Source organism: Pelophylax lessonae (assembly GCF_965119305.1).
Source record: "Pelophylax lessonae genome assembly, chromosome: 8".
Classification (NCBI taxonomy): Eukaryota; Metazoa; Chordata; class Amphibia; order Anura; family Ranidae; genus Pelophylax; species Pelophylax lessonae.
The window spans coordinates 247240826-247259245 of NC_138775.1; the positions used below are offsets into that span (position 1 = coordinate 247240826).

Below are 18420 nucleotides of genomic sequence, written 5' to 3' on the forward strand. Positions count from 1 at the left end.
ACCAGTGTCTGGTAAGAGGCAGTATGTGGTGGCTGGGAACTCACTTTTGTTCGTGCGGGTTAAACCCCTGGGTGGACGACCTATAAGTGTGCAACCATAGATCTTCAAAAATATATATACACAAAGTATATTCCTTGCGCCAATGGAAGAGTACTATATAAATATTGATTAAAATAGCGGTGGATAATATTTCATAAAAAACCTAAACCAATAAAATAGCAGCTGCTGTACAAAATGAGGTATATAGGATGTCTATGGCCTTAATTTTAGACCAAATACAGCGCTTGCTCAAACAGTGAATACCTATATACTAAATGTATCTTTCTTTCAATGGTATGTGTACCAGTGTGAATATTTGCAAATTAATAAAACATGTGAACAAAATATACCATAGGTATGTGCAGATTAGTAGTGATTAAAATTGTATAAATATATAAAATCAAGTATAGTGGAATAAACTTCAATAAAATTATACCTGCAAATAATCAAAAGAAATTTGATTAAATATATATATATATAAAGGTCCCAAAGAAAATTTTTTTTCTTTGGGACCTTTATATATATATATATATTTAATCAAATTTCTTTTGATTATTGACGGATAATTTTATTGAAGTTTATTCCACTATACTTGATTTTATATATCTTCAAACATTTAATATTGAACTGTTGCTAGTTTTTGCTGACATCTTGCACGCCTGCATCTTCAAGCAATTGATCATATGTGGACGGTTGAGAATTTTACTTTTTAGCGCAACTCTTTTTAGATCTATACATAAAAATTACCCTTGATAGGTCTGTGTCCTTTTTAATCGCAGTCTGTTCCCTTCAGTGTTTAAGTTAGGCTTGTCCATGTCAATTTTGGTGTATTACAAGAAAAAATGTATTATTAAAAAGTGAAATTCAGATAAAGTTTGTTTATTTTGGCAAATCTAGCCCAGGGGCACAGTTTTCCTAATTTAGAGATTTCCCCTCACTTTCGTTTTTTGGTGTCCCAGCAGTGAATTTTCCAAGATCTTCTGCTCTGCTAAGATTGCAACAGGAAGTGAGGGGGAATCTCCCTGACAGAAAACATAGGCCACATATGTTCTAACCATTCCCCACCAAATGCTAAAGTTTTTTGGTGAAGTACTTAACTGAACACCCCCATCCTCTGCCATTAGTGGAATGCCATTAAAGGTACCCGCTCCCACTTGTACTAATCTCACCTAGGTAAGAAGTTCACCTCCCCCTACACCCTGCCTGCAACCTGCTTAGGAAAGTCACAGACTGGGGGACTAGTCCAAAGGATCAGCATGTCTTGGGCATGCACAGCGGGGAGTCGGCTGTGAAACATTATGAAGTCACCGCCGGCTTCCCACAGTCAAGATGGTGGCGCCAGGGACCTGAAGACCAGAGAAGAACCAGCCCCGGTGAAGACCGTGCCGAATCCCTGGGCTGCTGAGTGTCTGTTTTTTTTCAAAGCCAGTAGCTACAGTATTTGCTACAAATGACTGGAGTTCATTTTTAACTTTTATTAAGATTTAGCCCGGTTGTCATTATACATAAATATCAGCTGTAAGCCTCTAGATACTAGAGAAACACTGACCTGCTCTTCTGGAATGGCCGGGGTGCACAAACTAATTACAATGCAGATAATAGTGGTCAGCCCAAAAAGAATTATTGTAAAGTACAAGTAATGCACATCCTTGATGATTGACGGCCGACTGTCCAGCTGTCCGCACTTTGGGTTACCATATACAAAATCCATGACCATCCGGATGAATCCAATTAGCATCCCAATTATTAGAGCCCAGAATGCACCCTTTGAACACAAGAAGACTAAAGGCTTTTAACTTGTAAGTATTCATTGACAGTTCAAACAGGAACAAATTTAATTTAAAAGGCATATAGAAAAAAATGCAGGCTAGTTACAGATGAGAAAGAAAAAAAAAAAAAAAAAACACCACCCCTCCCCTCAAAAAAAATAAAAATAAATAAACGCTGTATGTAAAATATACACACCTATACTATTATATACAGTATCTCACAAAAGTGAGTACACCCCTCACATTTTTTGTAAATATTTTATTATATCTTTTCATGTGACAACACTGAAGAAATGACACTTTGCTACAATGTAGTGAGTGTACAGCTCGTATAACAGTGTAAATTTGCTGTCCCCTCAAAAAAACTCAACACACAGCCATTAATGTCTAAACTGCCGACAACAAAAGTGAGTACATTTAGCCATTTTCCCTCCCCGGTGTCATGTGACTCACTATTGTTACAAGGTCTCAGGTGTGAATGGGGAGCAGGTGTGTTACATTGGTGTTATCGCTCTCACTCTCTCATACTGGTCACTGGAAGTTCAACATGGCACCTCATGGCAAAGAACTCTCTGAGGATCTGAAAAAAAGAATTGTTGCTCTACATAAAGAGTATATATGATGACATCATGGAGCTGGTGGATGTTAGAGACCTTGCGCTCCTATACCTTCTGTTTTAGGATGCCCCACAGATGCTCAATAGGGTTTAGGTCTGGAGACATGCTTGGCCAGTCCATCACCTTTACCCTCAGCTTCTTTCCCATGGCAGTGGTCGTCTTGGCGGTGTGTTTGGGATTGGTATTTTGGAATAATGCCCTGTGGGTCAGTCTCCGAAGGGAGGAGATCATGCTCTGCTTCAGTATGTCACAATACATGTTGGCTTTCATGGTTTCCTCAATAAACTGTAGCTCCCCAGTGCTGGCAGCACTCATGCAGCCCCAGACCATGAAACTCTCACCACCATGCTTGACTGTAGGCAAGACACACTTGTCTTTGTACACCTCACCTGGTTGCCACCACACACACGCTTGGCACCATCTGAACCAAATAAGTTTATCTTGGTCTTATCAGACCACAGGACATGGTTCCAGTAATCCATTTCCTTAGTCTGCTTGTCTTCAGCAAACTGTTTGTGGGCTTTATTGTGCATCATCTTTAGAAGAGGCTTCCTTCTGGGACGACAGCCATGCAGACCAATTTGATGCATTGTGCGGCGTATGGTCTGAAGACTGACAGGCTGACCCCCCACCCCTTCAACCTCTTCAGCAATGCTGGGAGCACTCATACATCTATTTCACAAAGACAACCTCTGGATATGACGCTGAGCACGTGCACTCAACTTCTTTGGACGACCATGGCGAGGCCTGTTCTGAGTGGAACCTGTTCGCTGTATGGTCTTGGCCACAGTGCTGCGGCTCAGTTTTCAGGGTCTTGGCACTCTTCTTATAGCCTAGGCCATCTTTATGTAGAGCAACAATTCTTTTTTTCAGATCCTCAGAGAGTTCTTTGCCATAAGGTGCCATGTTGAACTTCCAGTGACCAGTATGAGAGAGTGAGAGCGATAACACAAAATTTAACTACTTTAACACTTTAACGGGCCTATTTTGACACTTGGTGTTTACAAGCGAAAATCTGTTTTGTTTTGCTAAAAAACTCCCAAACATTATATATTTTTTTTTTAGCAGAGACCATAGAGAATAAAATGGAGATCGTTGCAATATTTTTTTTCACACCGTATTTGTGCAGCGGCCTTACAAACGCAATTTTTTTGTTAAAAAAATCACTTTTTTAAATTCAAAAACAGTAAAGTTAGCCCAATTTTTTTCCATAATTTGAAACATAATGTTAGGCCGAGTAAATAGATACCCAACATGTCCCGCTTCAAAATTGCGTACACTCGTGGAATGGTGACAAACATTGGTACTCTACAAGTTACCAGCTTAGAGTTACAGAGGAGGTCTAGGGCTCAAATTATTGCTCTCGCTCTAACGATTGCGGCAATACCTCACATTTACATATGTGGGCGGGACTTGAGTATGCGTTCGCTTCTGGGCGTGAGCTAACAGGGACAGGGCACTTTAATTTTTTTTTCCTATTTATTTTATTTATTATTTTTACACAGTTTTTTTTTAAAAAAAAGTTTGATAATTTTTATTCCTATTACAAGGAATGAAAACATCCCTTGTAATAGAAATAGGCATGACAGGACCTCTTTATTGTGAGATCTGGGGTCAAAAAGACCTCAGACCTCACAACTCAGACCTCACGACTACACAAAAAAAAAAAAAAAAAACGGCCCTTTAAAACAGTTGCTAGGCAACAATGTTTGACGTCGCTCTGGTCCTTCAAGACCATAGAGTCGAGTGAAGGCCATCTTTCCCTCACTCGACTTCCTGTCTCTGAGGAACTGGGACCGAATCGTTTTCCCCCGCTGCCAGCAGGTCCGGTAAGCGGGGCAAACGGCCCGGACGTGGCAGGAGGGGGTGCCTTTTCCCGCCGGGACCACCCTTATCTGAAAGCCGATCTCCCGCCGTTTTTAAAAATACTGGGGTTATAGCAGCTATCTGCTGCCATAACCCCGGTATTTAGCGTCAATGGACCGACGTAAAACGGTGGCGGGTGGTCGGTAAGTGGTTAACACACCTGCTTCCCATTCACACCTGAAAATGGCTAATTGGGCCCAATTTTGACATTTCCACTTAGGGGTGTACTCACTTTGTTGCCAGCGATTTAGACATTAATGGCTGTGTGTTGAGTTATATAAGCTGTACACTCACTACTTTACATTGTAGCAAAGTGTAATTTCTTCAGTGTTGTCACATGAAAAGATATAATAAAATATTTACAGAAATGTGAGGGGGTGTACTAACTTTTGTGAGATACTGTATATATATATATATATATATATACATACATACATACACACACACACATACATACATACATACATACATACATACATACACACACACACACACACACACACACACAGTGTATTATCTACACACACACACATTGTATAGTACAGTATATATATTTGCATAGAGTCCGGAGTGATTCGTTATTTTTTCTCAAATTGTATGTCCCAATTGGTGGGACTTTCCTTTACTTTCTGTCCATCCAGCATGAAATACCTTTGGATCATAAATGTGTCAAAGGTTGGGTTTGACCTACTTGGCCTGCAATGCACGCACATCTCAGTAAGGCTCCATTCACAGCCTAGTGTATCGTTTTCAGGCGTTTTTTTTTGGCTTTTTTCAGGCGTTTTTTTTTAGGTGTTTCGAGGCGGTTATTGACAGCTAACAAAAACGCTGGTAATCTGCCAAAAAAAGAAGCTTATGTACTTTTTTGAGCTTCAGGCGTTTTGCTTCAGGCAACAAAACACTCAGATGTGAACAGGGGCCATTGAAATTAATGGGATTTTGCTTGTTGGGCATTTTGAGACTTCAGAGATGAGAGTTTTACGAGCTGAAATACACTCAGTAATGCCTCGTACACACGCATCGATAGTTGGCCGTGAATTTTCGGCCAACGTCCGATCGGCCGATTGTCGGCTTGTTAGTATGATGCTTCCGACACCCGACTGCGACTTTTTGGCCGAACAAAATCTGGTGTGCAGGCTATAAAATTTTTGTTTGTTATTTTTTCGGCAGACAAAAATCAGATGAGCAAGACTGGGCATGCTCAGAGAAGAAAAAATGCACGGAAAGTAAACCAGCACATGACATCACTTCTGAAGTTGGTTGTTGTTGGCCGACAAAATTCGTGTGCAGTCTAGAGCACATTTCAACCAACACAACAACACTGGACAAAAGACGGCCGATCGGTCGGCCAACAATCGTTGCGTTTGTACGAGGCTTAAGACTTCAGTAGAGCCCAGCCTCAGAATGCTTATCCGCATTACACTGATGTAAATGGGCTTGTGTTTATTGAGCATTTCAGTTATGGGAAACCACTAGAAACCTCAATATGATATGTCAATGCGTTCTGGAGAAATACAATTCTAGAACAAATTTAAATCTCACCTGCTCATTGACCCTCTTGAAGAAGATAGCAAGAATAAATATAGCAGTCAGTGGTGGGGTCAGGTAGCTGTTGACAGATTGCACATAGTCAACTATTCCACTGCTCACGTGTTGGATAACGGGGATCCACATTATGCTGATAGCTACAAGGATTGCAGTAAAAACTCTGAAAGAAAATTCATGATTTAGATCAGATGCCTTTAAGGTTGGGACCAGGCTGTACTACTGAAAGCTAAACTGTAACTAGATGTGAGGGAAAAAATAAACCGGACCCCATTTGGGAGATTTCCACCTCATTTCCTATCCTTGCAACACCCCAGTACAATTAGTGGGACAGCAATAGGAACACAATCATAAGTTTTAACCCGTTCTTACTTTTTTTGTTCTCATTGTCAGTGTTTCCAAACTCTTCCTGCCCTGACTTGAAATATGGTGAAATGTCCCCAACGGGATAGGTCATCAGCCCAACTTGTAGATAATATAAATTTATTACAGTATGATAAAATCCCTCTATGCATGGTTTCAGAACTACGCAGGACTCGATTAAGTAAGTGTGACAAAAAGCCTTGCTCTGAAACATTGTACTATGCTGTCATTTTACTTATTGTATAGGAAGATTATTACTAAAATATGACTTTTTGCAAGAATTAAAAAGGCCAAGTCTGGGCAAAGAACCCTCTCATTCTTCCCACTACCCTTTAGCTCAGTGAACTCCAAACTACCCTTTGCTTGCATTTATCCAACCCTTGGGGTACTATTATTCCTATTGACATTAACAATGGGGCATAATTCCTCCAACTAAAACCAGTGATGGGACACTATTCCTTCCATTGGCACCAACGATGGGGCACGATTTCTCTTATGGACACCAATGATGGGGCACAATTCCTCCCACAAACCTCAATTATGGGGCATAGTTACTGACACCTGGACATTTTCTACTTCTACTGGTCGCAGTAGGGCCTCTCTAAAGTCTGAAGGATAGTAAACTGGTCCTTTGTTTAGAAAGTTTGAAGACCCCTGCTCTAGCTGATTGCTGAAAAAAAAATAAAACTAAATCCCCAATTTACTTACCTAAAACCTTTGGGTCCTTGATCCTTTATTGCCCTGTTTTCTTTATAGCAAGATCTCTTCCTCCGGTGTCCACATTACTTGCACAATGTAGCAATGTGAACACTATCTACTGGCTATCCGTTTAGGAACCAGGAAAGGAGTGACATCAATGCGAGGAGAAGGTGGATGGCACAGAATAAAAAGCCAATCTAGATCGGCAGTCCTCCCATCTTGAAACTGCACCGGTAGGGGATTTGGATGGTGGATTTAGGCAAATGTATCTTCCATTACCAGGTAAGACAAAAAATAGCCTACATGATGGGTTAGAGAGGGGTGGAAGGAAAGAATGGCAAACAGCATATTCTATTGATGTATTACACATCAACAGTGATTGCTCATTAAAGCAACTATACCAAGGCTTTGGTATGGTGAGCTATGGGAAAATTTGCCCAACAGGAACACTGATGGCAATAACAATCTGATAGAGGCTCCAACCAAAAACATGTTTGGATTTATGCTTTAGAAATGGGTTAGAAATCTTTGGGGTTTCAGAGTTGTCTGGCGGGATTGTGTGCAACAAAAAAGTGCCTGTACAGAATTACAAATATTCAGGGAGGTACAACAATTCACAAGTACAGTATTTATCAACTATGTATAGGCTTGTTCATCATTTTGCATTAATCATAAAAAATGTACTGCACTAAACATTAAATTCGACTTTTAGAATACTGCTTTATTTATATTTGCGTCTTTGATGTTCCAGGTTCAAAGGAAGCATGCTGAATGGTGCTAGCGGTCATTCAACCTGTGGGAGGGCCAACATTGGATTACAAAGGACTTAGCAGGCAGTACTGGAGCAGGCTAGTAGTGCATGATCAAGGGTTTTTTTGTGTGTGTTTTAAGTAGTGATCGACCATTATTGTTTTTTTTTAATGCCGATACCGATATTTTGGTCATCGGATATCGGTATTGGCCGATATCGGACATGTCAAATTTTTTTTTGTTTTTTCCAGATACTCCTTGTGGAGGGATCTGGGGGTCTAAAAGACCCCAAACCCCTCCTCAAGACTGAAAAGCATTCAAAACGCCAAGGTTGGCTGTTTTGAATGCTGTCAGTTTTTGAATGTCATGACATCACTTCCGGGTTTTTTACATGGAGACCCGATCAGAGCTGAATGCGGCTTTGATCGGGTCTTCGGCGGCCGTGCAGGTAGGATGCCTGGGTCTCCCAGTGGGACGGGAGACCCGGGCGAGCCGCGGAAGGCGGCGGGAGGGGGGGTGGTAACGTCTCCTCCCGCTCCTTGTGATGACAGCTGAGCGGCTTCTCAGCTGCATCGGTTGTCATTACAAGACAGTCAAACGTTGGCTATGGACGCCGATACCGGGGTGATGATCTCAGCTGCATCGGTTGTCATTACAAGACAGCCGGCCATCGGCTATGGACGTCGGTACCTGGGTGATGGTGTGATGCCTCTAGCTGCAGGCATCACTCCGGTACAGCAGTTTCCCGAAATATATCGGTAACCTCAGGGGCCAATTCCGATATATCGGGGAAAGTGCATATCAGCCCCGATATATCGGTGATGCTGATAATCAGTCAATCCCTAGTTTTAAGCATCTCTTTAATCCCTTGGATGCTGACAATGGGCTTTACACCTTGTTCACATTGAATGAGACTTAATCTGAAATTGCACGATTTCAAAGCTGCATGTCAGTGCGACTTCAGGTGAAACTTGGAAGACATCTGTGTGGCTTCATGCACATGGAAGACATCTGTGAGGGGTCATGCACAGATGTCTATCCAAGTTGCACCTGAAATCGCCAGAAGTAGTGCAGGAACTACTTTTTTAAATCTCAGCTTTGCACCGGCTCGCATGGCAAACTGCTCCGGTGTGTGAATGGGGGCTTAACCAATAAGGAGCCATACTTACCTACCCACAATTACAAGCTCGCGATCCTTTGCCTGCTTGCGGAAATATAACCAGATGTCCAGAGTGAAAATGGTGCTTGCACTATTAAAGATGGATGTGAGTGAACTCATCAGGGCAGCCATGATTACCGCTATCATTAACCCCTTCAGTCCTAAAAACAGAAGAGAACTACAAATCAGACAGGCATCTGGAAAACGATATCTTGCCTCCTCATTGCCTGTTTTAACCTCAAAAAGGCTTAACCACTGCACTGCAACTGCCTGCATCAGATGTCCTTTCTTGTCACTAATTTGATTGATAAATGTTCCCCACTGGTGTATGTAAATTATGTACATAACTGTGATTGTAAAGTTCTCACAATTGTTAAATAAACATCACAGTACAGATCCAGACTGAGAAAAAAAAAAACACATTGTACAGATCTATACATCTCATTATATATATATATATATATATATTTTTTAATAAAAGTGCATTCAGAAAAAGTAAAATATGGAGTTGCTAATGATTGACCACCTTTTGAAAATGTGAAAATGCTAATTGGCATGTTCCTAATGTATCTGGCCTCATTAAATATCATTAATCTGGAATAAGCATTGAGCAAACGGAAGTCAGAAAATTGTTCATTTCTATACCGCTTCCAGGTCACTGACTTGTAGAATTAGACCTTAAGCATCAGAGTGAAAGCCAGGGAACTAGCATGGGCAGTAGAAGGAAGGGTCAGCAATAGCTCCCTGCCAGAGAAGCAAAGGATATGGTATATACAGTACATGTTGTATGTTTCTCTGGTATAGCCCCCTAGACTTAACGAAGATCATTAAAGCCTTACTTTACAAGTGGGGAGCTTTTAAAGGGCAATTTTACAAGCTGACCAGAGGTCTGTTTTAGGTAATGACAAAATGGCATATTAGCTATTGAATTCACAAACAGGCAACATGAGAATTCTTCAACCATTAATAATCTAGCTATTTATCTAACTTCGGATATCTTTGCTATTTCAAGCCCTTGACCTCAAAGATAAAATTAGTGAAATATTAAACAGTAATGCAATGCAATGACATTTAATTGCCTTTTACTATGGTTAATCAAAGTGTAATTTTATTTACCAATCATAAAAACATGAGCAATATGAAATAACACATTTTTGCACTTTTTACAATAATCTGCCTGTAAGCAAGTGCTTCCAAAGAGTTAAAAGTTTTTCTTCTGCTGTGTGCATACACTAGGGTTACTCAGGTCAACTATGTTTATGTGTGCAGACTAAATGTTACAATGTATCTTGTTGCAACTGTTGTCCTTGGTTGACTTGCTGAGTTGGTGGATCTGAGAAGAAGGGTTAATGCTGCTGGACAGGTTTTCCCACTCTTTTTAGGAAGGATGCACCCCTGCCGGTTATACCATATACGTAGGGGCTCGTTAGCCCCAACAGGATCTTTGGTTAGGGAAAGACTGCTAAGAGGTAGCAGTTATGCTGTCCGTCAAAGCACTCCTTTGGAGGAGCCCAGTTCGGGTTCCCAGTAGGTTCCGAAGCCTGTGGACTTATGCTACCTTGTGCTGGACCCTTTTTATGGATTATTACTACCTCTTGTGGATTTTTCTGCCCAAATGGACTCTTGCCTTGAAAAGACTGTTCTAGGAACCTTGCCATTTGTCTAGGGTATGATTACCTCATGGGACACTAGAGAGCTTTGTACAGGAAAGTGTGTAGATGAGGTCTTGGAGAACTGTTTGTTGCCTTTAACTACTTCAATAAAATAGCTTTGTTGTTCATCTAAAATGTCTAAAGGGGTGCATATCAAAAGAACCGGGACTCTAAAGGTTTGAAAAAATACTGTGCAGAGTCTAATGAGCACAATGCTGACCAGAGGAGGCTATTTTGCTGTACCATATTTGTGTCACTTGCTAAAGCAGCCAACCAGCCAAGAGACGGGTCACATGGCAGAGATGACAGTTTCTCTGGTAGTGAAGAGGTGTCATGCTTCGTCCCTTCACTAATGACCATATACTGGGATTGATCTTGCGGCAGAGAGTAACTAGGGATGCAGTCTGGGAATCATGAGAATTTTGAAGAGAGAGGCCTCAGGCGGAGAACAGGCATGAAGTTATGTAAAAGTGTGTTTCCTGTGTCTAACAGTAACATTCAGGACATTATCACTGGGAATGAGATGACGGGATTGCTCAATTGGTGGAGACTGGTACATGCTCCGTGGTAGTGGCTCAGAAATGCTGCACATCTGGGGAGAGATGTTCTCTAACAGAAGTTGTGCCAGAAGTGCAAGTGTGAGAAGTATGGCCACGGATTGAAAAGAGTTTTAGGCATTAGCGAGTGCAGTTCCACAGTGTCTCCACTAGGGTGTCTTAAAGTGATTGTAAAGTCTTGTTTTTCTTTTTTTTTAATAACAAACATGTTATACTTACCTGCTGGTTTTGCACAGAGCACCCCTGATCCTCCTCTTCTCCCGTCCCTCTTCCTTGCTCATGGCCCCTCCCTCCCATCGAGTTCCCCCACAGCAAGCAGCTTGCTATGAGGGGAACCGAGCCAAGTGTACCCATTCAGACATGGAGCTTCAGTTTGGCCCCGCCCCCTCTCTCTCCTGATTGGCTGACTTTGATTGACAGCCACAGGAGCCAATGGTGCCGCAGCCGTTTCTCAGCCAATCAGGAGAGAGAGTCCCGGACGGCCGAGGGACTCGTAGTCATGGCTGGAGGAGAAGGGGTTCAGGGGAGGCTGCTACACCCAGAAGGTTTTTTTATCTTAATGCATAAAATGCATTAAGATAAAAACCCTTCTGATTTTACACCTCCTTAAGTCCCATTCACAAGCCTCTTACCAGTTTAGTCAATGCATTATCATTATTTTTTACCCTCACTACCCGCACTAGTGTCAGGTGTGTGGGAGGAGTAAGGTGTAAACTATCCCTGTTATACTGTAAATAGAGCTCCAGTGGTGGTAGTTTTTGAGCCTGTTGTACATGATTGTAGGCGTTTATATACTATTTCTGTGAGACGAGGGGGAATCCTCGTGACACCTTTAGAGCAAGGAGGTCATTAGAAACACACCAAGGTTAGCATGCAAACACTACAACTTTAGAAAGGAAGAGGTGGAGGTGCAGAAAGCTAGCCATGGGCCCTGGGCCAGATTTGTACACTTCTACCCAACAGAATGTTCTCATGGGTGACCTCCATTCTTTTTGTGGCATGATTTTTTAACTATTTCAATACAGGGCACTTTCACCCCTTCCTGCCCAGGCCAATTTTCAGCTTTTAGTGTCACACTTTGAGTGACAAACGCACGGTAATACAACACTATACCCAAATTTATTTTTAATGATGTTCTTAACACAAAAGAGTTTTTTTTTTTTTCTTTGTGGTATTATATCACCACTGGGTTTTTTATTTTGCTAAAAAAATAAAAAAAATACCATACATTTTGAAAAAAAATTTCTTAGTTTGTAAGAAAATGTTATAAATAAATAATTTTTCTCCTTCACTGATGGGCACTGATGAGGTGGCACTAATGGGCACTGATGAGGTGGCACTAATGGGCACTGATGTGCCTGGCTATCATCTTAATCCAGTGGTGAGGTGCCAACCTGCAACATGTACAGTATGTGGATCAGGAGATCTTACTTCACTATGGCTTTCTAACCTGCATGCTTCTTCCCGGTCGGTGACTAAGAAAGCAGAAAGTCAAATAAATAGGCAACAATGGCAGTCCCTCCCTATTTCTCCCCATACTAGTTTCCTTTAGTTTCGTACAACCAGGATTCTTAAAAGAATTCAAATCGAGAGTGTTTAGATCGGTAGGAGAGAGAGAAAACCTTCCTCTGCAAGATGGTTTCAAGGGATGGAATTCACCACCATGTGAGAATGCTTGCACCCTGGTTAGGAATGACACCATATGGTTTAGTGGTCATGGTAGCTCTACAGAAAAAGCCATGTGGACTGATTAGTAGTCAAGTTTTGATTATACTATGCAAATTAGTAGTGTTGTGCTACCCCTGCAGGAGCCGCTTGCATTTTTATTTGCACGGGTCTCCCACTGTTTAATCAGCAGACAGTCATAGTGTATTTTCCCCACACAGCCAGGTGCACACACTCTTCCACTCATTGTCACCAATAACCAGGATAGGGGATGGGTTTTGTTTTTTTTTGTTTTATTTCAGGAACTTGGATAGGAGAAGGGATTCAGTAGGATACTTGATATAATAATATTATATTAATTAAACTATTCACATGTGAGGACAAATTCTCAGTAGAATGGTGTATCAGACTGTACAAAATAGAGCAAAGTCCCATTGTAGTAGGAGGACATTAGTGGACCTTGCTTCTTTTTTTTTCAATCAATAATTTTTATTGAATTTCAAAGTGGACCTTGCTTCTTTAAGACACCAGCCGGTGTCCCCTTTAGCCTATACCCAGCAACTGACTTAGCACCCAGAGGGGGATTTAGCAGAGCCAGCCTCTAGGATCCCTTTAAGGGGTCTGTACTCACAAGGCCCTGGTCACAGGTCACCTTTCTCTGTGATAACAGACAGGATTCATGGACATCCTCCCTCAATCAGCTCTGTGGAAAACCCTGGGCTTCAGCTTCAATGTTACAGGCCCTCAGGTCGCCCACCTGATGCCGCATGGCAGCCTGTGCTGAGGAGGGGCAGCAGGACCCCCCCCCCCGCCCCCGCCCTCTGTCTGTGGAGGAAGACCCAGAGAAAATGTGCTCATGAAATACTGTATAAATACAGGCACCCGGCATGTTTAGGGTCACCTCCCCTTCTAATTGGCTAGGGCTGTATGGATATTCATGCTTTCAGCTGCAAGGTTTCCATCCACTGTCCAGTCCCTCCCATAGACCAGCGTGAATCTTCAAGACAGCATGAGCAGCAGTAGAGCACACTGCTAAGACTCTGCTAATCAATCACAGTCTCTGTTAGGCAGACAGCACATACATTTACCTACTGTCTCTCTGTTAGGCAGAGAAACCAAAACTATAGTACACTCACTCTCGCACCTACCAAGGAAAGTGCTCTAATACCATAGAAAAAAGCTGCCAAAAGTTTGAGGACTAGCGTGCAAGCTTAGGTACAGATTGGGTTTGCTTTTATTGGTGAACTGAGAGAAGGGTCAAGCTACAAAATAAAAGAGAGGTCAGGCTGCGGTTATCCTTATCCTTGCTTTATGACACAGTGGGGGTTATTTACTAAAACTCGAGAGTGCAAAATCCAGTGCAGCTCTGCATAGAAACCATTCGATTTCAGGTTTTAATGCCAATGCTTAATTGAACAAGTTGATTGGCTACTATGCACAGCTGCACCAGATTCTGAGAGCACCAGTTTTAGCAAATCACCCACTCAGTAATGCAGACAAAACATGGGTCAAATTCTTGAAAGGAATGGTGTGGTGAGTCCTGCGCTGTCTAAACAAGAGCGATTGAAGGGGTTAAAGGGGAACCCAGATGCTGCTAGTACCAGAACTGGTAACCAAACAGTGTCAGATATATAAACAGGCGGGGGGTACTGCGCTTCTGGGTGAGTGAACTATATTAAATAAATAAATAAATAAATCAACTGTACCTAGTGTGTGTGCCTGACAATACATAAGGAGGAAACTAAACCATATAAAATGGATACATATTCATAGTAAACAATTAAAAATATTGGTGCAGTACTCTAAAAAATCACTTAATGTGCTGATGATGTTTTAGTGACAAATAAAGTGCTCAGGTGCATATATATAAAACAAAGTGTCCTCTGTGCTTCACAAAATTAATAAATAATGGTCTGGGTGTAAATAAAGTCCAAATAAATAAGGTAAGTGTTCAGGTGGATAAAATATGTCCACAGGTGCTACTCCTTCACCAAACACCGTGCTGAATAAAGTGGGGTGCTTCTCCTTCTAACCGCTCACCTTAAGGACTAAGGGTATAAGCCTTATCAATAAATCAGGGGACTCCTCTCCAATCTTGTGATGTGCTCCACTGGGGTCAGATGTCTGGGCTGCTGCGGGTGACTTGGCTCCCTCTCCCTCTCCAGAATCCCCACGGTCACAATGGATCTCAAAGCAGAATACTCAAGATAGTGCAAGTATGTATGGATAACGGGTACTTTATTAAAATATAGTTAAAACTACTCACATCTACTGAGTGAATGAAGAAGCCACGTGACGCGGAAGTGGCGTAACGCGTAGGGACGTTCGGACCGGAAGTGACGCACATCGCGTAAGTGAGGACTGCGATCCCACTCCGACGCTATCCTTTTGCGCTTTGTTTACTCAGTAAATGTGAGTAGTTTTAACTATATTTTAATAAAGTACCCGTTATTCATACATACTTGCACTATCTTGAGTATTCTGCTTTGAGATCCATTGTGACCGTGGGGATTCTGGAGAGGGAGAGGGAGCCAAGTCACCCGCAGCAGCCCAGACATCTGACCCCAGTGGAGCACGTCACAAGATTGGAGAGGAGTCCCCTGATTTATTGATAAGGCTTATACCCTTAGTCCTTAAGGTGAGCGGTTAGAACACCCAGAGGGGATAAGGAGAAGCACCCCACTTTATTCAGCACGGTGTTTGGTGAAGGAGTAGCACCTGTGGACATATTTTATCCACCTGAACACTTACCTTATTTATTTGGACTTTATTTACACCCAGACCGTTATTTACGTTATTTATTAATTTTGTGAAGCACAGAGGACACTTTGTTTTATATATATGCACCTGAGCACTTTATTTGTCACTAAAACATCATCAGCACATTAAGTGATTTTTTAGAATACTGCACCAATATTTTTAATTGTTTACTATGAATATGTATCTATTTTATATGGTTTAGTTTCCTTCTTATGTATTGTCAGGCACACACACTAGGTACAGTTGATTTATTTATTTATTTATTTAATATAGTTCACTCACCCAGAAGCGCAGTACCCCCCACCTGTTTATGGGTCAAATTCTGAACAAATTTTCTTTCGAAAATCAAAAGTTTCTTGTAATCTGATGGTGCCACCATTGATTTCGAAATTAAACCAACCAAGCCTTAAACTTCACCTTATGTTGCTACAGAAAAAAAATGTAGTGGCCAGGAATCTTTTTTTCTTTTTCCAGGTCACAGATCATGAACATTTATTTTTCCATTATATTTCTCACACAATTCTCCCATCATTGATTAGAAATTAGTTTTTCAAAACATTTCCAAAATGCCCAGTCACTCAAATTCGATGGCCGCATGAAAATTGGCCATTTCTGCGGCCCACTAATGGTGCCAAACTTGAATGAACATTCATAATTATGAATTTCAAAAGAAAATTTGTTTAGAATTTGACCCATGCATGGCCGGCTTAAGCCATTCATCTGGAAGAAGCACCTGCTTATGAGACGTCTAACATGTTTGTTAATAGTTAGTGAGCTACACATAGCCAGGAACATGATGACTGCCCAGAGCATCCTCAGAACAAGCAGTGCCCATATCCTGACAGTTTCATTTGATGTTTTTTTGTTCTACTAAAATGCAGTGAGTCTTCTGACTCCAAACAACATCCACTGCACCCCTGCCCCCCTACAGTTTTCTTGTGAATTTAAGACACAAATGTCCAGAGGAAGGTACACTAGATAAGGGAAACAAAATTAGTTAAAAAATATCACAATTTGCAAATCTTAAGGCTTGGTGCTTTCGTTCAAACCTTCTGCTTTAAGCCCTGGCCCATGAGTGCCAATAAAATACAGCCCTTCCGAGAGATTGCTTATAGAGCACCCGACTCTGCTCCAAGTGGAGCCATCTTACCTACAGGCAGGAGTGTAATCACCAGCTTGGGATAGGCAATGTTTGCACAGCCCGTTTCAGAACCGCAGTACTTCTTACATTCTGAGGGGTCCACACAACCAATTTCATCTGGGAAAAAAGATTCATACATTTTAAAGAGGTTTTCAAGTTCTTCTGAAGATTTATCCAGTCAATTGACAATGAAAAGACCAACATTTCCACAATAATGGATTCAAAAGGTTTATTACAGATGTGTTGGCAGAGCCTGTGCTTTTAGTCATGTTATTCTGTACAGTGCCTTAAAATTTTCCACATTTTGTAATTTTACAACCAAAAACGTAAATGCATTTTATTGGGGTTTTTTATGATAGACCAACACATAATGGCACATAGTGGCACATAATTGTGAAGTGATAGGAAAATGATAAATTAGTAAAATAGTATAAAACAGTGCTATCAGGCATAAATAATCAGAATAATGATAAATAGTAAAGTGTACCAGTGCTTAAGAGCCGGTTCACACTACCAAGACCAGAAAGTCGCCCCGTGACTTGAAGAGACTTGTTTAGAGACTTGGAAGAGACTTGGAAGAGACTTGGAAGAGACTTGGAAGAGACTTGTGCACTACTTTGAAGAGACAGGCGACTTTGTCTGTGGGGAATGCCTGGCTAATCTCTTTCTTCTTCCTGGAAAGTCTGATAACAAGTCGTGTCAATTAAGATAAGGAGGCGACTCCCCTTGAAGTATATGGGACAGTCGGATCACAGATCGCCTCAAAGTAGTACAGGACCCTTTTCTGAAGTCGGAGCGACTTCAGTAGTGCCAATTAAGACGGCACTGATTGATTAACATTGCTTTTGTTATGTCAAGTGACCTGGGGCAACACAAGTCGCCTCACAAGTCGTGCTAGTGTGAATGGGCTCTAAATCTGAGATATAAAAATATAAAAATGTCCAATTCATACAATAGTGTTAGGTAAATAAATAGTTGTTGATAAGGTGCACAAATAAGTTACATTAAAGTGCATTCATAGTACATTCATGGTGCAAAAGTGCTGGGTACTGTGCAGTCCAAAATTAATAGTCCACTTGAAATTAAGCTAAAGTGTTGAGAAAAGTGCTTGACGTGTTTCACACACGTGCCAAGGTGCTTTCAAGGGAACCCCTTTTGGGGATGCACTCACCAGACTTAAAATGTAATTGAGCCTTAAGATGCAATAATTATCCACAGGGTGACCAGTAGGGATGGATGAGTTAACATAGCCTCCAACACACCTCCAGCTTCCTCTATGCTCTCCTCTTGGTCAAATGCTCATACAAGAAGGGAAGGAGCCAAATATAGTGAAGCCCGTAAGGTATTTAAAAGGTTAAAGTAAATTAAAACTATTCACAAAAGTACAACATGTATCAGCATTTGTGTACAGCAAAAGATACACCGAATCAATCCACTTCCGGGTACGCTGCCGGCGTGCGTTCCACAGTGGTTTCAGGAAGTGACGTAGTGTGATGATCGTCTCACCGTGGAACGCACGTCGGCAGCGTACCCGGAAGTGGATTGATTCGGTGTATCTTTTGCTGTACACAAACGCTGATACATGTTGTACTTTTGTGAATAGTTTTAATTTACTTTAACCTTTTAAATACCTTACGGGCTTCACTATATTTGGCTCCTTCCCTTCTTGTATGAGCATTTGACCAAGAGGAGAGCATAGAGGAAGCTGGAGGCTATGTTAACTCATCCATCCCTACTGGTCACCCTGTGGATAATTATTGCATCTTAACCACTTGCCGACTGTCGCACGACTATATACGGCGGCAGTCAGCCCCTCTCAGGCAAAGTGACTCTAGGGG

At 41.5% G+C, this 18420-nt stretch overlaps 1 protein-coding gene across 1 annotated transcript in view; it reads right to left on the minus strand.

Moving 5' to 3' along the window:
• Positions 1–18420, minus strand: part of LOC309562237 (sodium/glucose cotransporter 4-like) — a gene marked incomplete at both ends in the record, with an annotated part of 115448 nt that overhangs the window by 48330 nt on the left and 48698 nt on the right. The window contains 4 exons of the mRNA XM_082266358.1: positions 1589–1804; positions 5834–5999; positions 8818–8968; positions 16592–16699. Of these exons, the coding sequence (XP_082122484.1) occupies positions 1589–1804; positions 5834–5999; positions 8818–8968; positions 16592–16699 (641 nt within the window). The remainder of the gene's footprint in view (positions 1–1588; positions 1805–5833; positions 6000–8817; positions 8969–16591; positions 16700–18420) is intronic.